Source organism: Haemaphysalis longicornis, unplaced genomic scaffold (genome assembly GCF_048455015.1).
Source record: "Haemaphysalis longicornis isolate Haplotype H1 unplaced genomic scaffold, Haemaphysalis longicornis Haplotype H1 scaffold_2, whole genome shotgun sequence".
Lineage (NCBI taxonomy): Eukaryota > Metazoa > Arthropoda > Arachnida > Ixodida > Ixodidae > Haemaphysalis > Haemaphysalis longicornis.
The window spans coordinates 174,528,919-174,551,867 of record NW_027526295.1 but is presented as its reverse complement, the minus strand read 5'-3'; the positions used below and the strand labels follow the sequence as shown (position 1 = coordinate 174,551,867).

Below are 22,949 nucleotides of genomic sequence, written 5' to 3'. Positions count from 1 at the left end.
TAAATTTTTCGGACGAAATCCGCCGCTAAGCAAGCCATGGTCTTCTCTGGATTTGTATGTTGCCCAACCGAAGACAATTTCTGGGAGATAATCGGACTCGATGGTGCAAAATTCTGCTCAGTTGCACAGTCATCGACGACGTAGGTGCCGCATGCGATGCCGTATTTGCACCGTTGGAACGTCTATATTAGCATCGGGCATGTTCTCTCGAAAGAGGGATATGCAATCAATACTTTCCTACGCCCAGCCGCTCTCGCTGTGATAATTCTTACGAGGACGCCACTGCTGGACAGAGGCCTTTGCGAGGGAACCTTAGGAGGGTGGAATTGAATGAACGGCATTTGAATGGCTTTGCATCGCCCAGTCATACATTGGAAGCTTTCTGTTAACCATTTCATGCCCGATATTGCTCAGGAGAAACAACTCAAACGATATTCTTTCCCTCACACTTTAGGGTTTTTTTTTTTCGACGTTTAACACCATCTGTTGACAGACTAAGGTTCCTGGGCCTTCAAAAATTACAAAAAAAAAAAAAAACGAGAGGGCAGCACTTACTTCCGTGTGCTAAAAAAGCATTGTATAAGCGTGTCAACTAGCATCGAGCAATTTCTTTGTTAATACAAATGATAGCAATGCAAACTTTATATTACTGTCTTCACTTGAACCATAAATAATGTTGATCAAGGTAGCTGTCTTGTTCAGCTGATATGTGGGCAGCCAGTGTCCGGTGTTTCTCAGTGCCCAGTGGGTCATTGTGTCCGTCCTAATGAAGCAAGTGTTTTTCTGGCTTCATATTTCTGATGTCGGAATTTTTTTTAGATCATAAAAATGTTTTTACAATTTTAAGCAAAAAATTAAAATTTTGGGCATAAAAAGGTTAACTATTCCCACAAGCTGGTTGCTCACTAGTCTTTTCTTATGTACTTTTTTTTCAACTCACAGGCGCGTCCAAGCGGCTCATCGTCCGAGAGGGCCACCAGACGGAGTTGCCGTGCGACCTGCGCAACGCGCTGTCCAACGACTCCCTGGCCTTCGTGCACTGGTACCACGCGCCCGAGAGGGACTCGCACGGACCGGTCTCCTCGCTGGGCTACGGCTTCCGCGCGGCCGCCGCCAGTCGCGAGCCCATCTACACCGTCGACTTCGGCCCCGACCCGGCGCTCAGTGGCGAGACCGCCGGCGGTGCGTCCAGCAACGGAGTGGCCGGTGCGTCCTCCACCGGCAGCGCGAACGGGGGAGCGGCCGCCTCCACGGGCGGCGGACGAGGGAACAACTTGCTTCAGGTGGGTGCAGCAGACCGGCGGCCGCACAAACTGGCGCAAACAATAATGCCTACTTCTTTATTTATTTCATTTATTTTCTTACCTCAAGGGCGGTACAACAGGTGGTAGACTAGTACAAGAAACGAGATGGACGCGGAGGGGGCTCGAGCATCGTAACAAAATTTTAGACGGGGTCAAAAATAATTGATAAGGAAAAAATTACATAGCATAACGCGTTTTACAACTAGAATCAATAAGTATCGAAAAAGCTTGTAGTGAAAGACGCTGTAGTACAGTTGCACAAAATGCGTACAAGTGGTATTCAAACTATGAAAAACAGCAAAGGAGTGGTATGTCGACACAAAAAGAAGAGATGGCAACTTAAAATGGGTATGCAACACTCCAGTACTCCAGCTGTGCCGAAAACGATAAAAACAGAAATAACAAAAAAGTAAAAAAGAAAACGCAGCGGGAAAAAAAGAAGAAAAAGAAAGACAAGAACAAAAACGAGATACAAGCGCATCATACAATTCCGGGCGCCGTGAGCAGTGTTTTAAACAAGGCAGGGTATTTGGCAAATACCACGTGATTGGAGAGATCGTTCCGTTCCTTGGCAGGGCGAATGAAAAATATTATATGGGAAGCTTCTATTATAGATCCCAACTGCCCCGATAACTTCAAAAGTAAGGACTTAAATACGATATCAGCATGGAAAAAGTACGATTAAATGGTAGTGTACACGCAGGATTGCATGCATAGTTGTTCAACGATAAAGTCGACGAATTTATCCCTTAATGTTTTAATGCTTATGCGCAACAATGAAAACCAACCGGAGCTTTCCTCCACCCCGCAACGGCAAACCCACGCCAACTTTTTCTACGGCTACAAATGCAAGAATAATGGACCCGAGAGCAACGTTTCGATCCCCAAAATCAATTCCGGACTTAAAGGGCAGCGTTTGTTTGCACGTCAAAACCACCATACCCATTTTTCTCCAGAATGTTTCGAGCGCTTCACAGAAGTCTGGAACATGCAAAAAAGCGTGATCGAGAGGTATGGCATCCTTGGTACGCAGGTGAACCGTTCGGCGGGCCACGGCTGGGTTGGCAGGGCCTACTTCTCCATCATTGGTCATCCGGCGAGCTTGAAGGTGAACAGCGTGCGCTTCGAGGACGCGGGCCTCTACACCTGCACGGCAGTCTTCCGGGACGGAGCCCGCAGGAACTCCACTGTCCGACTGCACGTCGTCGGTGAGTGCGCGCTCCTGTTTCGTCGTCACGGAGAGCCACTAATGTGCAGCGCTGCCGAGGTGGGCAGTGCTGATATCATAGCGTAGTGCGATGTGTCGCTTCGGTTTTATTATCCTAGCGGAAGCTTCTTTTGAACTTAATGCGCGGTGAAGATGAAAGACAGCGGTATAAGGAAGTCGACTGAGGGGAGAATTCGGTAGTGCGGGTCTTTACTTTGTCATACGTTACCTAGTTTAGGACTACACAGTTGAGGCGACCTCCCAATTTTGAGAATTGAGCGTGGCATTCCTCGAAAATTTAAACCACAGTCATCGAACCTAGAAATCTCCCGGAGCGGAAAATTGAACTAGAAACATTTCATTCAATAACAAAAGTAAAAGAAACAAGAAAAACAAACCGAGAGTACAGAAACGGGTCGTTATCATTTACCTCCTACCTTGCCGTCAAAATCAGCCGTGGTAGTTGCAGCTGTATGACGAAAAAAGGGTGTTCTTTCACTGTTTGCTCTTGAACGGTGATACAAACAGACGTAAAAAGATATCAGTGGTAAAAAAATAATAACGGTTCCGCTAGTATTAAGCGTCTTCTCTTCGAACCACCGTTTCCATCTGCCGTTCATTTATTTATTTTTAGCTACCAGATCAACGGAGAGCACCCTTTCCGACTGGCTGCCTCGAAATACGGTTTTCCGTCGTTCCCCTTCTTGCCATCGTTCAAGACTTTATTTATTAGTTCTTTTCGTATATTTTTTTTATTTTCAAACGTCGGCATTTTCGGACAACACCCTCCTATCACTGAGACCTAATTGGAAGGAAGTTATACGCGCTCCAGAGGGATACACAAATATTGACAAAAGGTTCGGCTGCTGCAATTATAAAATATCGTGCGCACTAAGCGTACATTACTGCTTACAAACTGTTTCCAACCAACCCCTCCTGCTATGTACTACAGTTGGCAAACGTGGAGTTGTAAAGGACAGCAGCGCTTTTGTGACTTAAAATGTGAATTGGAAAGCGTCATCATTATTCGTTTATCTTTGCGTCTTTTTTGTGTTTCTGTTGCTAGGACCAAGAGCCTTGGCCAGTTGGCGCATTTAGGCGTATGTTTAAGGTTAACGTTTGAACGCACTAATGTTAGACTTAACAGCTTGTCAAGCAGCGCCGAACTCATTGTACGTGAAGCTGTGATAACTGTGTGAGGACTAATCTCTCAAAGCGTTACGTTAGGCCTAATGTCAGGCAAGTACATACGCGCGTTTACCTGTTCCCGCCCGCTACGACGCGGCGGATCGGCTGGCTCTTGGCAACTCTGCTGCCATTGCGGAATTTTCATTTCGCGACCGCAAAATTTTCGTGCGTTGTATCACGTATCTTCTAATTATCAAACCGTTACATTAGGCCTAATGCCGAGTTAGGCCTAGTCACCACATTACGCCTAGTCGCCACGTACCTGCGTCTCCACTTCCCGCTGCGGCGCCAGCAGTTCGGCTGGGTGCCCAGTAAAGATGACGTCGTCTGGCCCACATGACCCGTCACAGCCAACGGGGGCGTCGGCCCGGCGCATGGTATAACGCTCACAGCCAATGAAGATATTCAACGACTTGAGCGCCCTATTTTAAAAACAAACAAACAACAACAACAACAAAAACCAGCGTTGCTGTTGTTGTTGTTGTTGCAATTGCCGGGTACAGAAAATGGCCGCCCCTGTAAAAAGTAAACAAGCAACATATTTCAGTTCATATGGGAGTCGAACCCGGGTCTCCATGGTAGGAACCGAGTGTGTTGCCATCGCGGTACTCTCGCACGGTGGCAGCAGCAGAACGAAAGTTAGAAGAGTGGGAGCTGCGTGACACATGAACGTGATGGCACGGGAGTAGAACAGCCGAACACCCGGCGCGCAGAACTCTGATTCTGTGTAAGCTGTGGTGTGTATTACCATTTTGCTTGTTCAATTAAATGGCCCCAAAGAACAAAAAAAGCGAAGAAAAAATGCAAACAAGATGATGCCTGACGAAGCAAGAAGTGATTCGCAAAAAAAAAGGAAGAAACAAAAGCGAAGAAAGAGACGTAAATATAATGGACCAGCAAAGGAGTATTTGATAATCATTACCACTGCGCTTTCGCCTTGACAACGGGTAAGTAGACTTTAGCGCGATGAGAATTTATTTATTTACTTAATTTTTTGTCGCGCACCGTTTTTTCTTTAAGTGAGGTAATTCTGCTTTCGCATGACAAGTGCGCAGCGGCTAGAGCTTCTGGCATGTTTTGAAGTACGTAGGAGGGTGGCAATTAAACTATTTCACTCGCGGGACACATAAAAAGGCCGCGCCGCAGCCTTTTAACTGCGCCAGCAACGGCCGAGCAGCGTCTGCACAGGAGTGGGGGGACGCGTTGCAGCCGCCGCTCACTTAAGAGCTGCAAAAGGGCTTGCACGATGGCGGTCGCTATAACTAAACGGGCTGGTTTTCGCAGGGTAGAAAGGGCAGGAATATTGTGCAGGGCTGCTTAGCAGTGCGACTGCGTGAAATTTTGTTAATGTCTGAAATGCGCTGCGAAATGTATCGCGCTGCTGTGTACCCATGAAGAAAGTGAGAAATTGCGTCCTGGGCCGTTAAAATTAACGCCTGGAAAATATTTTTTTTTCCTACTTGTAAGTCCTATTCGCTTGTAAACTATTATATATTAGCATTACTACGTACGCAAGTGGTTTTGCGAAAACGTGCATACAGAACAGTGAGCATGGATTCTACAAGCGCGGGCTTCGCAAATTGAAAATTTAGCTGAACACGACACCTTTGCATGGTATACGGGGAATATATTTCCTACGTGTCGACGTAAACGCTAGTTTTCGCACGTATTTTTTTCAGCGTACTGCACATCAGTGACACAAACTGCGTTTGATAAAACCCTGGAACGTGCGGGCGCGATCATGAGACACTCCTTTTTTCGTGCACTATTTTGCAGCGTATACACTGCCCGTAGCTCGCTGTGTCAAAATCAGCAACGTAAACAGGTAGTTCCGATTTAAGAAATATGGTTGCTCCAGCGAATGGCAGGATATATGAATTGATTGAAGAAATGCCTGTGATGTCGGGTTAGGGATTCCCACATTGAAAACGAGAAAAGTTGAATTCCCTTCCTTCCCGTCAGAACGCAGGATGCTTTTCTTATCTGAATGTGGGTCAAAAATACTCAAACCAGGTGAAATAGCGAAACTGTTCAACAGGAAATACAAGAATGTTAGCGCGCACGTGATAGAGTGGCGTTCCGTCATGAGCAGTCTTCAGAGAAAAAAATGGTTCACTCGTTTGGCGTAGGTGCAGCATCCATCGAATATATGCAGCTGGTGACAACACTGCAGATTTTTGGCTACTTGACGGCCAGCAGTCTCTAATCTTCGCAGAATTAAGGAAACAGCTACTTTACTTTATACCCACGTTACGCACACAACCATGGCAGCAGTAAGAAGCAAACAAACTTCCAATTCACGTTATGCGAGAATGATGAAAACGGGACAGAGATCAAAGTTACGACTGCGTTCGGCAATTTAGAACGCAGTAGGTAATTGAAGTTTATGGTTTGCCCGCACAAACATAAACGTGCGCATTCTCTTCCTTAAACCACTCCCCACAGTGACCTGTTGCTGCTCATCATTGGGTAAGAGAGAGAACGACCCCAATCTGCAGGAACATGTGAACCTACTCTGCTGTATTTTCGTCATCTAATCCGTCCATGCCTTTATAAGGAGCAGCGTATACGCCAAACAGAAGATATACAAGCAAAAATTAGGCTTTAAGTGTGCCGTTGTACGTCGAGGAGCCAGTTCGCTGCCTCAAAACCCAGGCGCTATGCAAGTCCACGCTACAAGAAGGTTGTCGTAAACGGGACTTCATCCAGCAAATGAAATGCGCTCTTTGAGTTGTCGGACAACTTGGGTATGGTGAGAACCCCCCGGTTGGCCGCCGACGCATCCTAAATTGATCGTCGCCTACTGCGGCGGAGCAGCCTACCATGAATGGCAGCCTACCGTTGTCCCTGAAAAAGAAAGTGTATGACAGCTGCATCTTACCGGTACTCACCTACGGGGCAGAAACTTGGAGGCTCACTAAGAGGGTTCAACTTAAATTCAGGACCACTCAGCGGGCAATGGAGCGGAAGATGATAGGTGTAACATTAAGGGACAAGAAGCTATTGTAGTTGGTCAGGGAAGAAACGCTTGTTAAGGACATATTAGTAATAATTAAGAAGAAATGGACGTCGTGGGCGGGGCATGTGATGCGAAGGCAAGATAACCGTTGGTCATTAAGGGTAACAGAGTAGATTCCCAGAGAAGGCATGCGTGGCAGGGGGCGGCAAAAGGTTAGATGGGTAGATGAGATCAAGAAGTTTGCGGGAATAAATTGGTCGCAGTTTGCACAGGATCGGGTAATTGGAGATTAATGGGGGAGGCCTTTGCCCTGCAGTGGGCGTAGATAGGCTGATGGTGATGATGATGTCTGCGGCGGAGGATAAAGGAATACGCCGTTTGGACATTATAGCGGAGGAACCAGCGAACCACCAGCGGAAGTGGCGGCTGGGAAACTTCCGGTTCTCGCCGAAGAGAAAACAAGTGCATATGACTTTCGCCTTTCCTTCCGTTTTCATTAGTAACCTCGAAGCCAGCGAAGACGTAGAGGTGGAATTACGCTGACGTATACGTCAAACTGCTTGCGACAGCGTCAGTTCGTTAACTGTTCAACAAAATAAGACTTCTTGCATTTAGATGAAGAAAACAAAAGCTAGTGAGAAACTAGTGTGAAATGTTCGTGGGAGGCGGAAGCATGGTAAGCGGAAAGAGCGATGAAAATTATAAATTAAAAGGAACAAAAAGAGAAATTTAAAAAAAAATTATTTGAGAACACTAGGAAGATGAATTGTGGAGTTGTGGGCTTATGTGTCTGCAATTCATCGTTCCTTGCATTTGATCCTTCAAGCGAGGCTCATATGGCTACGATTGCATGAATGTTCCATGTCCGGGAAAGAAAACTCCTTACGCCCCTCGTATCTTTAAAGCGCGATGCGTTGTAAAACACGTCCCTCTGTGTGTGTTATTAGAACGTGGTCACCATCAAAGTCGCACGCTGTTCAAAACATGAAGTGGGACCTCAAGCTTATACGTCTGTTCACTTGGACATGCATCCTGAGTATATTAGTTATCAATAGGTCCGATTTGCAAGATTAAAGCATTGATTACACGTCGAGCTTATAGGTCTCATTACGTAGGCCCAGTAGTGACCCCGGATCCTAAGCATGAGGCAGAGATAATTAGAAGGATAAGAATAGGGTGGAGTGCTTCCAGCAGGCATTCTCAGGTAATGAATGGCAGCCTACCATTGTCCCTGCAGAAGAAAGTGTATGACAGCTGCATCTTACCGGTACTCACCTACGGGCCAGAAACTTGGAGGCTGACTAGAATGGTTCAATTTCAATTGAGAACGACTCAGCGAGCAATGGAACGGAAGATGATAGGTGTAACATTAAGGGACAAGAATAGAGCGGAGTGGGTCAGGGAACAAACGCGTGTTAAGGACATATTAGTTGAAATTAAGAAGAAGAAACGGACGTGGGCACGGCATGTAATGTAAGGGTAACATAGTGGATCCCTAGAGAAGGCAAGCTTTGCAGGGGGCGGAAGAAAGTTGGACAGATGAGATCAAGACGTTTGCGGTGATAAATTGGTCGCATTTGGCACAGGACCGGAATAATTGTATATACATGGAAAAGGCCTTTGCCCTGCTGTAGGCGTAGACAGGCTGGTGGTGGTCGTGGTGGTTGTGGTGGTGATGATGATGATGACTTGAATATGCATTTTCAGTAGATTAGTTGCCAATATGCACCAATTTAGAGTTCAGTAGAGTCAAAATAAGAGTATGAAGTCTGTATGCGCCTGTAGTTCTACGGGATTACCGCCGTCTACGCTCAAGAGGAATAAAATTCGCTTACACCTGTTACCTATATACTGTATCACTTTCTGTCGCGGGCTAAAAAGCCTGGCTGGTAGGCCACCTTCACGGAAAGAAATGGCTCATGGATTTTTATTTGGCAATCTTTTCATCTAATTGTATTGAAATCGGCGAGAAATGTTGCTGAATTGCTTAAAAACTTCGCTGAACTGGGTATCCCTGGACGTAAGACGAGTGCAAAGTACGGCAGCTATAAAGAAAGCGTAATGCCTCCTTTTGGCCTTGTAGTTGCCTAAAATCCCTGCGATGCGACATCAAATCAGATTCTTGTTTCATGTCCGTTCGTCCCGGCTGTCAGCACTGGTCGCTGTAAATTTCTAGACAAACGTCTTGAACGACGCCTGTCGCCCGCGGTTTCGCTTGCGTGTGAAAAATGCAGTTTCGAATGCCTCCGTCTGTTTTCTCCTTTACGACCCCTTTCTACTCATAAGAGAGTAAAATTCTTTTCGACAGGCGAAAAAGTTGTTGCCGTCAGTTGGCTTCCGACGTCTGTTGTTTCTCCTTCCTAAAACCCGCTTTCCTCTTCTTCTCAACTCCAAATAACAACGACGCGCTCATCTAGAACCAGACGCCGGGGAGGTAACTTACTACCAAGGACTCGCAGACGAGAAAGCGAATCTGAGACCGCGTCAGAAAACAAAATACAGAAGATGCAGGATACCGTTCCCGGTGGCACCAACGGAGCATTTGTCAAAGGTCAAATGACAAAGGTTATTATGTCTCCCGGGGCAACCCGAATCCACTGCTGCGAGTCGAGGTGATGGAGGAGGATAAGGATGCAGAAATGGCGACACAGAAAAACAAAAACCGGGGGGAGGGGGGAAGCAGAAGGGAACAACGACACACGACCCCGAAAGCAAGACGAATCGCGCCGAAATAGCTGTTGTTGATTTCTTCTGTTATCTTGACTTGCCCCGAGCGAATGTATTGTCCCGTTTATCGACCTCTCCTGTTCTGCGCCATTCACCCTGGCTCTCTGTGTTTTTTTTTTTTTTGTTTTTTTGTTTCTGGCTCTTCGTCGTTGTCTGTCCCCTTTGCTGTTCTGTGGCTGCTGTTGCTATTGTGTATACCTCTGTAATGTAGGCTGGCGAGAGGAGAAGCCGTCATGACCTCATTTTTTGTCGGTGTAAAAGGAACTGAACAAGAGCGAGAAGGCTAAGCTGTTGTTACGCGCGCACACGCACCAAACAAGGCACACTTTATCGACCTTCGTTTAGGAAGGGTCGCTCCAGTGTATATATAGTCGGGTTCTTAGTAGGAGAGATGCCTTATTTGGACTAGAATACACACAACATGCGCAGCACGGGCACAGGTAACGAAGTCACTATCCTTGACCGACGTTGCGAAATGACACAAACATAACACAGTTCAGAGCAACAAAGAAGGACACATTAAAGGGACCCTGCAACAGATTTTTCAGTATTTTTTAGAAATCCTAAATGCTTGCAGAACGTTGTCACCTAATATACCCAGTACTTAGATTAGGAGGCCGCAAAGTATTTCAGCCAGAAATAACTGCTGTATGCCCACCAGATAACTTGTAAACTCGCTCAAGAGATTTTTCTCTATTTCCTGGTCTTGACGTTCTTCGACGGCTAGAATTACGTCACTAGTGCCGTTTAGCGGCTGTTGGCCGGTTTTTTTTTTTTTTCAGTTGCACAAATGAACGCCTTTTGATAACGAAAACAAAGCAGAAATGGAAGGCGTATCTGGTGCGACGAGCAAATTATGCAGTGCCTCTCCGTGTTGGCGATAACTATAGCTTTCGCAGTGGTTCCAGACGCGAAGGAAAGAGTGGAAGAACTTATCGAAAGAGTTGCAGGGTCCCTTTAATGTAGCAGATGCGTAGTGTAGTTTCACCTTTGCTTCCTTGATCACAGCTGTGCAACTGGGGGGTTCTATTGCACGGTCAGGCATCATGGTCTGCGGTGGTTCAGTGTGTGCTGAATGTATGCCTCGGTCGTGAACGTTGGCCCAAGGTGCTCGTTGCGCTGGCTTGAAGACGACGTTGACTCCCCAACGCTTTTATTGACAACGCTCCCAACACCTTTAGAGACCCAACTCTTTTATAGGCTTACCCACAGGGGGATACCGTAGGGGGTTTTCTGCAGATGACAGCTGGAACGCAGGTCGGGTAACAGTGCCCGACTACCATGCGCACGTGATCACACTCGCCCCATGTTCTGTCTACTCTTTGACGTGCTGGCCCACCATCCGCGGTGGATGAATGGCTAAGGCGTCGTGTTGCTGAGCCTAAGGACGCGAGTTAGGTTGCCGGTTGCAGCGGCCGCTTTTCGGAAGGAGGCGAAATGCGAAAACGTCAGTGAGTGCAAGATTCGACGCACGTTAAAGATCCCCAGGTGGTCAAGATTAATCCGGATCCCTCCACTACGGCGTGCCTCACCGCCTCTGTAGCGTCGGCTAGTTGAACATCATAATCAATCACTCAGTCTGGCAGCCTTGATGCCGACAGGTGAAAAAGGGTTTCCCGTTAGTCAGCAGCTAATGACAGACTGTAGACGCTTGAGTCATGGCGCGGCGGTTAAGAACGAGGTTCCTCACCCCCGGTTGTCAGAGTGGCGCCGGCTACCACCCTCAACGCGCCAGATGCAGTTTGGCTAAAAAATCTTGCACACCTACGTCTAACGACTGCGGTGGTTAAACGCGAAGCTTCCGCGTATTGGAGTCTGTGGCTGGCCAAACCCACGCTTCGAATATGTGTCACTCACTTTTCTAGAGTACCCACAGCAACTCTCGGGCGTGCACTCCGTAGGCCTATCGTTTGGGCTTGGGGTGTACGGCGCGAATCGGTACCTAATACTTGGCGTTCGCTTTGACCATGTCGAAATGGAGCAAGCGGATAGACGCAGCCTTCATAAAGCGTGGGATCCGGGTTCGCTTGTGGCCGCGGAAATCGTTCTTTTTCTTTTGCTTCACCCTCGATCATTCATCATTATCGAGAAATTTGGCTTTCGTTCAGCGAGTATTGGCATAGAATGGCATCAGTGAGGACACTAAAGCTTTGCTTAAATAGATCATCATCATAATCATCGCCATCATCATCATCATCATCACGAGCTTATCTACGCTAGTCACAGATAGATGAATTGGTAAGGCATCCGAGGTCTAACCGGAAGACGAGGGTTCGTTATCCACTCTGGGCCCGTGTTTTTGTTTTCTTGCTTCCCGACATTATGTCGTATGGCAACTTCACTAATCGTAGTAAAAAAAAAATTACGCCCACCTCCCCTCGCGGGAACCCTGGTGTGATGCGACGCTGAGGGGGGGTCAAGCGCAAGCGGAGAGCAACCGTCGACCGAAAGGCCGCCGGAGAGCGGCACACCGGTTATATGCGCAGCGCGCCCGAAGGAGAAGAGACCGCGGAAGAGAGAGTACTACACATGCGCCGGCGCCAGTGTGTCTGCCGCGGCTATGAAGCAACACAATCCAACACAATCCATTTTAATCCAATCCAATCCAAATCCAATCCAATCCAATCCAATCCTAGCCAATGCTAGCCAAACCAAGTCAAGCCAAGCCAATCCATTCGAATCCAATCCAATGCCCCTCGCGATAGAGGGGCATCGGAGAGGAGAGGGGGTGAGCGGAGGAGAGCGCAGCTCGCACGGCGAGGAGAATGGGGGAGGGGCGGACGACAACAACGCCGACGACGCTGCATGGACAAGGCGAGTGAATGAGATGCAGTCGCATCTAAAAATGCCCAACAATTGTCCCATTCCTCCCTTAGCGTTGGTGACGGCCGGCCTTCTTTTCTGTGTATATTCATGTTTCTTCAAGCACAAAGTCTGGTCGCATCATGCAGCCATGTTTATATTCATGCGTGTTTCTTCAGTTCCAACCATGCACTTTTTTTTTGAAATCGGTTTACTTTTATTTAACACACTCTTCCCGCGAACTTACGAGCACTCTGAGGGGCTGAAGAACAATAAAGTTTTCTTCCTAATCTCATACCATGAAATTATGCGGAGACTGTGCGCGAGGGCACTAAGCGGCGTAATCAGCGGAACACTGAACGAGAAGAAGTAATTCTAGGAAATGGGAAAAAGTGCTACGGACAGCAACCGTTTTCCGCAATAGTGCGGAAGGCAGTTCCAACGTATTAGTCGCCACGTTTTTATTCATTCAAATTCCGAGGTTTTGTCATTTTGACAAAGCTTAATGCCTGAAATGAAAAGTGTGGGGGGCGGGGGGCTACACAACGTATTAAGGGCAAAGATGTGTTTCCCGTAATCATTACTCAGACCAGCTGAGGAGAGTTTCAGCCACAAACACTTACTTTGCTGCCGCCGTTAATCTGCACATATTTCTCATGGTGTCTGGATGTGAGAGAAAATGTTTTAGTGTGTCTGTGTTTGCCTTTAGAATTTTGCTTCCTACAGCTCGGACAGTTCTCACGAAGTACCGCTGTACAGGTCACTAATCAACTTAATACAATACTGAAACGAAAAAAGGGAGAGAAAAAAAACGTTGTATAAGCTTTAGCGCTAATTCTTTGATATCCCCTTAGAGTTCGCTTAATTGCTTCCAAAAACAGTGTGTGATATGCTTAGGCTCAATTTTTCCTCAATGCTGCAAACACGTTAGGGATCACACGGAAGTTAAAACCTTGTTCTCGTTGACAGCACAAGTGAAAGAAGTTTGAGTTTGGATAGGAGTTAGTGAAAAAAAAAAAGAGTTTGAGGGGGACGTCATGATCGCCTAATGTTTTTTTTACAAAGAGACAAACTTGTGCACTTCTTGCACTCTTTTGCTTTGTAAACGTAGAGCAGCCGTAGATGACCTTGTTTAGCACCGAAGATAAACAAAAAAGGATGCGTGCTGCTCCAAAAAAGGCGCGTGAGCACTGATTATTAATCTATCCACTTGGTTTTTGTTGATAAACGTTACTCATACAAATGCACAAAAATTTTAAGTATTTCGCCCTACGACTCTGGTGAGAGGGCGAAAGAATGTTTCGGAAATGACACGCCTGAAGAGCCGAAGCATGTTGGGATTATGGTTTAGGAGCTCAATATTGCTGAAATTTTCAAGAATTACGCCAGTGAGAGTGTGAAAAGCGCCCAAACAATTTTTAACACATTTATGTTTTTTAGCGCGGGCCGGTTCAGATGTTTCACTGGTTTTTGTTGACACAAGTAAGTTATTCAAAAACCTAAACACTGTTCTAAAATATTTTTCTGTAAAAAGAACAATCACGATCTTGTGAAAACTGAGTTTTTTTAGAGATTCCTGTAAAAACTACACAGCGCCTTGATATGGCGAATTCGTTCTTGCTTGCAAATGCTGCCCGTACAGTTGTCCAAAAACAAATTTCACAACATTCTCCTATATCAATGGGCCATCGGGAATTTTAAATTACATCCTTCTAGACGTGGAATTAGTTCGATTTTTCCGCGTTCGCAAAGCGCGCGCCATCTGTTGGGACTTTCTGCAACCACGCGCCTCCCGTCGGAGCCCATGTTATTTATCATAAAACTGTGGCTGATGAGTGTCCCTCATACGTACTGATATAGCACTTACCATGGGTAAGTAATAGTTTCAGCGCACCATACTGGTGCAGTTTGTTCCGGGAGAGTTCCAATAAAAGACGAGTACCAGCCATTTCCCGTTACCACACGCCTCGGGTATATAGGTGCCGATGCATTGACAGCAGGCGGGAGTTCCTAACTTCGTACAAAAGCATGGCTGTACTAGCTAATTATGACAAGTAAGAAATAACGGAACAGGAGTCATACCCATTGTAGTCATTAGTACAGTGGCCCAATCGGGCATCCTCGGTTGCTACCGCTAGTGGGATATAAGGTTGCTAAAAAACCCCGTTTTTCGTCGTTAGATCCTACATTAGGAGGATTAACAGTGGCTACTTGCCAATTAGCCCATAATAGTGATTTATTTTGTGCGTACAGGCGCACACACGAACGCATGCGCATACGCACAACACGCGTACACACACACACGCACACACCATCCACGCACGACACAAACACGCACGCACGCACACAAGTAGCCACAAAAGCAGAAAATCACGAGCGCACAATGAAACCACGCACACACGCTGCTACCTTGGTGCGCAAGTGGCCAGGGCGCTGCGGTAAGCACACGGCAGACAGCAAAATAGTAAGTGCCCTAAATAGGGGTCTTAAAACAGCACTTTTCACAAGGCTAAACAACGCCATTTCTTTCTGTTTTTCTTTTCAACAAGAGAGAGAAGTTTTATTGAAATGAAAAACACAGAAAGGGCGACCTGATAGTATTACCTCTGGCTAGCGTTTCAGTTTGTGGCAAGGGGAAGGGAAAGAAAGGGCGTGGGTAGATGATGAGACAGATGCTGGAGAAATGAAAGAATGGCTATGTACAAAAGATGTCTATACTTAAACAGTGCACGTGCCAAAGTTATCCAGACGGGCCTCAACAAGAAGCCTACAATATCAAGAAAGAAAATAGTAAAAATGTTGGTCCTTAGTGACCGGGTGGTGTTTCTTAGCTATTGTTCTACCGGTACGCCGGCAGTTTATTGACTGTTATTGATTTTATTGATTAGCCACTTAACAAGCTTCTAACGTGAATTATCGATCGGCGAAAGTAGGGGGTTGGGAAATGGGGTCAAGAAACACCTGCTCTCTTTTTACTTTGCCTTTCGCGCTTCCTTCAGAGGCTTAGTGTTTATTCAAAAGAACGAACGAATGAAATGGCGAAATACCAGGTAAGCGTCCAGCTATTTGAGGGCCTGCAATTGAATTTTTCAAGGCTGCTCAGCGTGCTGCACCTTGAGTCCATACTCTCACATTGAGGCAACACTTGCATGACGTACTTGGTTCGGCAAAAATGGAGAAAATTGCGACAAAGTAGTAGTCTCTCAGACACACACATCCGCACGAAGGCAGCGCTTGCGCTGATCTTTAATAGAAAGTTCTTCTGAAGAACGTAATATACGACGAAGAAAACAGTTTTGTGTTTCATTGTATCAACTTGCCGTACCCCATCACAGTCTTTTCAATGCGGTTTTGTCTCGTGGGTCCTTTGTTGTTCAGCAGATGTATTAATTTGGCGACCCTCGCTCGCACTTATTTTTAGTACATTTTTTATACGTTTACGCATGTGCTCAAGTGAACCTTGCACGTGGAGCACATCTGGAGCAGGGCAGTTTCAGAAGCTGTTGAAATGAATCGCTACCAGAAAACGGGACCAGAATACATTTGGCAGAGCAAGACAGTATGGGCATTCAAAAGTTCAGCCTCACATTTAAATTGGAACCGGATTAGTGCAGAAGTACTCTAACATTGTGCTGACCCAATGAACTACGTTCACTATGACTTCAAGCAACTACAAAGGTCGCACTGCAAGAAGTATTCACGGTCAGTAGTACAGAGAGTAAAGCCGTCGCTTTTGTTTCAGCATGGCCATGCGTCATAATATCTACGAAAGTGCGGCGTGCTCTGGTTACAATTAAACGTGCACCAGAAATTGTCCCAACCTGTATTTTACCGCCCACTGGGACTTATTTGCAGTTCGTCTTCATCGTTTTTCTCTCCTATCGCTTGAATTTTGCTTATTTTTAGAAACACTTGGAAGATTTCCTTGTTGTGTTAGGCCGAGCTGAAGTTTTTCATACGTCCTCCAATCAAATTGTCTTTTGTTTTGTATTTCAAAAGACAAAAAAACAAATTGTCTTTTGTTTTGTTTTGTTTTCATACCCCTCACACCTTACTTGTTTCCACATTTCCACATAGGTCATTCCTAGGGCCGTATTACGAGTCCCTCCCCCACTCTGTTTCCTCCCTCCACTAGGTTGAGGGAAGGATTGCGCAATGCTTATGCATGGGAAAATCGATTTCAAGTATCTCCTCGGCCGGAGGCTGGAGGGGAAGAAGCACTCAGGATGCCAGGCCTAGTGTCTTCGTTATACTACGCTTTCACACGGCATAAACACGTTATCAATGACGTCATAAGAATTTGAGGACGCGCACGACACAGATACCACGGAAGGTAAAAGTAAATGCGTACTCTGCGAGACTAACTTCTCGGGCTCATGTTGGGGTTTGCGGTACGTGCGTTCCACGTATAGAATATTACCTCGCCATTTCGAATTACCCAACGTGTAGCGGCTCCGCAAGTTGCGAGCAGGGCGCGGAATTGCGAAGCACAGCTTGGTAGTGATACATTATTTGGAACTTTTCAGAGGTCTTTAAAACGTTGTTACGCCCTTCAGGTGATTGGATGGCATGCTTGCCAACGCATAATAGCATGAGGGAAGAAAATTGTCTCCATTATTTTCCATCTTTTTTTTAAACAAAAGTAGCATCACCTACAAACTCATGAAAACAAAATATAACGGCTCGATTTCGATGACCTGGCCTTCGGTATCTGTCGAAACTCTACTCCTGCAAAGAAAGACGCTTTTTGCTAACAAAAAAAGAAAAGAACAACGCACATTGAAAGCTTTGAAGTTTCGCCATACAGTGAAGTAATAGGGACCCGAGTGACGCAATAGAGGCCAGCACTAAAACGTAGATAATTTCAGTGGGTTTATTGCATGTTTGAATTTCAGCGATGCGATCAATCGTTTGATCGCATCGTTTCGTTTGAACAAGAAGTCAAACGAAACAATGAGGTAAAACGAATCAACTGACTTGACTTTATTGACTTGAGGCTCCACTAGAAAACCCAGCCATGTTTCTTGGCCGCGGCTGGTGTCGGCGGCCGGCGATCGCACGAACACGATTCTGTCACATGTGTAGAATTCGACTGAATGTGGCAGGGTGCCGCCAGTGCTTCATACGTTCCCCTCAGTAGCTCGATTATTTTTTACATCCTCTGATAAATTTCATATCGTTGCTACCGGGACAAAGCAGCCTCTTTAATGAACCAAAGTTTTATTTTGTCTTCATGGCCCTCTTAACTACGGACTGGGCGGTGGAACGTGAATGTCATACATTGAAAAAAAAAAGTGTATCTTGCTGGTACTCTGACAATGTCAAAATTAAACTAGTCGGTGCTAAATGCCTCCAAACAGCAATAAAACGTTCGTTTTAGGACCATTTCTTGGCAACGCATGAGCCATAAGAGCGGGAACGGACACAAACCAAATTACCGGCAGTACACACAAGGCTGCAGACACGAGCTCCGTCAGCTTAAAACGCAACCAGTTTGTCGCCATGGCAGGAAAGCTCTAAAGATACAGGTCGTTTATTTATTTAGCACCAGAGATGCCGCCCGCGTTGTTGATGATTCACATCTCTAACTGGTCCCGAACTGGCTTGTTGGAGCTGGATGTCCACGCTGCTCATCTCGATGAGCTAATGATCCACGACGATGTGCGCACTAAGAAAATGAGTCCACATCGAAAGCTTAATTCAACCGGGTATTATGACATCAGTTACACATTTAAAAATAAATTTATTTTCTATATCTATACATTTAAAAAATTCCCTCTCGGATTTGCTTATAGCACTGTTTTTGTCGGTAAAAATTGAAATCGTAATATCAACAGTCTCGAATGTAGACGCGAAATTCGCTTACCCGAAACGGCGAAATTCGAAAAAAAAGAACAGGGCACCGCTACGCTACCCCCATTTTCTCTGTTCCTGCTTTTGCTGTTTCATAATGAATCTGAACCGAGCAACAACTTCAATGGTTGCTTTTATATAATCGATCGCAGAAGTACTACATATGGCCTTTCACAGGTAGTAAGGCGCATAATACGGGGCACAGAGGGAGGAACACAGACACAGCATTGAATATAAATAGCAGTGCTATACAACGAACATGGGAAACACGTAGCGGAAGTTCTGTTTAAACCTGTATAAATAAACTTGCTAGTATTGTGACGTTCTTGCTCTCCGTGTCTTGTTAAGTGATTTTTTTTTTTTTGCTTGCGATGTTCTTGTAAGTATAGCGCAATTTGTTTTGCCTTTCGTTCTCTATTCTGCATGTTTTGTGGACTGGTACTTTTCTTGTTACTATGTGCTTGTTCTGTGGTATGTGATATGCATTTAAGCTTTATATTTCTGCTGATGACCTGTGTTTCGCTTTGTTTAAGAAGAACAGGAGGTCCCCCTTCAGTCTCTGACTCTGAGACCTGCTTCTGTAACCTTGTACTGCAAATACTCTTTTCTAACACGGAATGAAAATAAACAAATTCAAATTAAAATGACGGAAGTGACATCAGTCTCACTTACAGTCAGGTAAAGACACTGCGGGTAAACCGCAAGAACCTGCATTGCTCCTGTCCCTACAGATATGAGGTTGGTATGGCAAGCGACAAAACTTGCGGTTCCGAGAACTACAGCCGACGGTCTTTACGAGTGGTAATAAAGTAATCGAAAAGCCCTATTTTAACTTCTCCGAGAAATACTTACTCAGTGCCGTAAGCATCCCCGTCCCACTGAAATAAAACACGCTGGCGCTCTTTGTCCCGAACATTTTGCGGCATGCACATCAGTGTATTCATTTGGTCTGTCCCTGCCCGAACTTTCGCCGCCCTCACCCGAATCAGATCCATAACCTCAAGTTTAACAGCATGAAACTGCGCCCAATCGGTGAACTGTACGTATCATTTGAAAAAAAAAAAAAAAACGATGTCATTTTCGTATCCCACCTAGAATCGAACACCTATCGGGATCTTGAGAGAAGTGCGCACTCTTTGCACCTCGAGTAGCCGTCTTCTTCCGCTGAAAATTACGCGCGATCGGCCATTAATTGAATAACTGAACACACAGAACACCACAGGCTGATGGCTTACACTTCTGCGTAGCGCTTCGAACTCACCGCTCTTTTCTTGAGCCCGGGCAAAAATGGCGCAGTGTCACTGCAGTTAAAGTTCTTGCTGCCTGATTTGTTCTTTTAAGCACCGAGAACACATTTTGTTGTGCGTGAAACAATCAAGACATCCCTATGCTGAGTCTGCAAGAAACCTTGCCTATCACAGATCAGGCATGACTCAGCCATTTCAGGAATTACACGTAACAAAACTGAAAGAAGCGTGTTTACCCCTTTCACACGGTTGTGTGTCTCGCAGACGAAACAGTGATTCGGGTTGCAATAAAGTGCGACCCAAGTTTGCTGTTAAGCGCCAAACAGATTGTCAAGAAAGAATTGGGAAGAAAGTGATATTTCGATATTTGGCATTTTTCTTCACGAATTACAATTAGCGAAACTTGCGCTTCGCTGCTCGTTTTGTACATGGGATTTTCCGCATTCCACCGTATGGAGCTAACGTGAAACCAGGGGATGGGCGAAGCATTCAGTGTATAAGTGTTTTCAAAAATTGTAAACCTCTCTTGCCTCACGGCGAGCGCTGATTGGGCGCCGGAGAAGTGCCGGTAGGAGGGGCAATCGTGCGCTTGCTGTGGCGATGGCGCGCTCTCTTGCGTTGAACCGGATTTAAGGAATTAAGTGAAGGACAGACTGGCCGTAATTGCCTTCGTGCCACACGCAGCAGCAAGCTATTAAGTAAGGTAACAAGTAGCCCGAGGCGTTGGAAAACGAGTGTTCCGCTGTGTTGTTTTTTTTAGCACGCGTTTTCGCCCATGGAGATGAAACGTTCTAGCGCGAAGCTTTAAAAAATGAGTGTCCCGGTGTTTTATTAGCGTGACTGAGTCCGAGCACCAAAGGTGCTTCGCCCCTAAACCGCAGAGGGGTTTGCCGACATGATTTCGCCGACATGCGACTCTGCCAAGAAAGGAGGAGGGGAAAAAGGCAGTAGGTATAGTTAAGAAGAATAGTAGTAAAAGAAATAATGAAATAAAAAATTAGCAGTGGCGTAGCCCGTCTATGCCAGGCATAAGGTTGAGCTGAGCTAAGTTGAGCTGCTTATTCTTAGCTTTCCTGGTTGTCTAAGATTAGCTTGATTATCATTCTTACTGCTGCTTCAATGACACACAGACGGTACACGCATTATGTGACACACGTATATTTATCGAGCGGCTCCAGCGCAGCGTCACCAATCGCCCCAGAGCTAAGCTGGTTCCACAGGCGCACGCCGGTGTTGCTGCGATGCACGAGCCATCGGTTGCACACCCGGCCACCCCTCGCATGCTCATTAAGTGGACCGGGCCGCCACGTGCGGAACGGAGGTCGGCGAAGAAGCTGGGCGCGTGGGGTGTGTGAGAGACGCCGGGCAGCGAGCAACGTTCTGTGCGCAGTGTGACGTCACTGCTCCTCGCGCATGTGCAGCACGGGTCTCCAGGAGCCACGCAAACTGCTTAGCCTCGGTCAGTGTAGCTCAAGCTACAAAATTAAGTACAGGCCCGTTTCAGGACATTGAGTTAAAAGTTTACACAGTGTCGTAGATACGCCAGTGTCATACAGGAACTCAAATGACGCGAACAGGACTTCGCGCTGAACGGATGGAGAGGGCGCTGGTCCAAGTACGTCTGAATGTTAATGGCTTATGGTGGAGGCATTCAAGTTTATGCTGCAAACGCAAACGTTTATGCTGCTATTGATTCGGCAAAAGCAGAACCCTCTGGTAATATGCAGATCATCAAGAAATTCCAGCGGGAAGCTTCACGACACCCGGAGAAAGAACGCACTAAGAAATGATGCAGCGGTAAATTTGAATATCGCGGTTGCTTCTGCCGCGGTGGCGCCAGCTGTCTCGCTCCAACGAAAGCACGTTGATGGGACAGGAACGCCGCGTAAAGGCTTTTCCATCACCAGAATGGGACGTGCAATGCCTGGCGCATCGAGTGTTATTATTTGCGCTCTTGATTATGCGCCGTCCCGCAATGCTCCATCATTGCGCCTATTTTGTGGTCCGCTTGATGGAGAGTCCACATGTGTGCGTCCTGGCATCCGTGTGAGCCCGGGTTTGGCCGGGTTTTATGCTTTTGGACATATTTTATGTTCAGTAAAACCATGGATGCTTCGATTCCTGCGTGCGCTATATATATTCCAGGCGAGTTTGCCAGAGTGGCGTGATGTATTTTAAAGATGTGTGTCCGGGTTTTCAGAATTGATGTTCTTTTTTTAAAAAGCTGGGTCAAAGCATTTTCGACTGTTTGCCGTTTGTGCGTGCGCATATGCTGCGAAAACCTGATATGCGTAAAAGATATTTTTTGTACCAGCGTAAAACACTGTCAACAAACCGTCGGGGACAACTCGACGTTTTAAACACGTCCGTGGCCAAAGCTGGTACTAGGTTATTACTATGGGCGGTAAAGTCTCTCGGAAATAGCCGACGAAGCTTGTGTCTGCAGCCCTGTGTGCACTGCCGGTAATTTGGTTTGTGTTCGCTGCCACTCTTATGGCGCATGCGTGGCTAAGAAATGATTCTAAAATCATAAGTTTTTTTTTTATCTTTGGAAGTTCCGGTGAACGAGCGTAGGTCTCTTTCCTCTGAAGTGAGAATCATTGCCTGTGGGCCACGAGTTTTTTTCCCCTTTCATTGCACATAATCCACGTATTCGGAATGATATATGGAAAAACTACTTAAAGATCTAAGTAATTGTGATGCAAATATAAACGGAATGGATGATTAGGTGACAAACTGAACAGTGAAATCGACACCTGCTAAGAAGAGGGCAATCCATGGCAGACCAACAGCTGGGCTAAGTTGGGTCTTGGGCTAACATCTACTACTTTCAGTCTGTTGTATTTTCGCATTTTCGCATGCGTCGGCAGCTGTCGCTGTTGGTTATATTTGACTTGGGGGATTTGCTAATATATTGTATTTTACTGCTAAAGCGTCAGAATCTCACGAAGTTTTTGCTTCAAGCATCTTTGAATTGCTGTATCTCTTTCCCGCAAAGTGTTTTTTCGGCCAAAATTCCTGGCGTTTCTGTGATGTTTGTACACGATTTCTTGGATAACCAAGAAAATAAGAAATATATTCGTATATATCAATCATGCGAGGGGTACCCATAAAAATGTGCGGCTCTATATATATATATCAGGCCAGTGCATATATTAGTTATCCCTAATCAAAGGAGCTTTAATAAGGTTGCTGTAGCGTTATAGGCATTCGGGGAATCAATGGCGCCCACGTGTTTCCCATGTTCGTTATATATGACTGCTATTGATATTCAATGCTGCGTCTATGTTCCCCTCTCTGTGCCTCGTCGTATGCTCCTTGCTTCGGCTGAAAGGGTATAGGCAGTAGTCCTGCGATCGATTATATAAAAGCAACTATTGACATTGTTGGTCGGTTCAGATTAATTATGAAACAGCGAAAGCAGGAACAGAGTAATTATTGGTAACATAGCAGTGCTCTGTTTTCTTTTAGGGGAGAAGCCCCTTATGGGCTGGGGCTGTTGGCGTCTCCTGTCGTCGTCGTCGTCGTAATCGTCGTTTCAGGTAGTAATGGTAGTAAAACACCAGGAAGCTCGTTTACTCCGTGCACTAGAACGGAACGCTTCGTAAAAAAAAAATACACCGGGACACTCCTTTACGCTTAGATCTATTGATTGTGGGGTT

The 22,949-nt window shown here is 46.0% G+C and overlaps 1 protein-coding gene across 2 annotated transcripts in view; it reads left to right on the top strand.

Moving 5' to 3' along the window:
• Positions 1-22,949, top strand: part of LOC144169495 (neural cell adhesion molecule 2-like) — a 326,391-nt gene that overhangs the window by 266,558 nt on the left and 36,884 nt on the right. For both annotated transcript variants that reach the window (XM_077698683.1, XM_077698682.1), the window contains exons 2-3: positions 943-1,283; positions 2,338-2,512. In XM_077698683.1, coding sequence (XP_077554809.1) covers positions 943-1,283; positions 2,338-2,512 — 516 coding nt within the window. The remainder of the gene's footprint in view (positions 1-942; positions 1,284-2,337; positions 2,513-22,949) is intronic.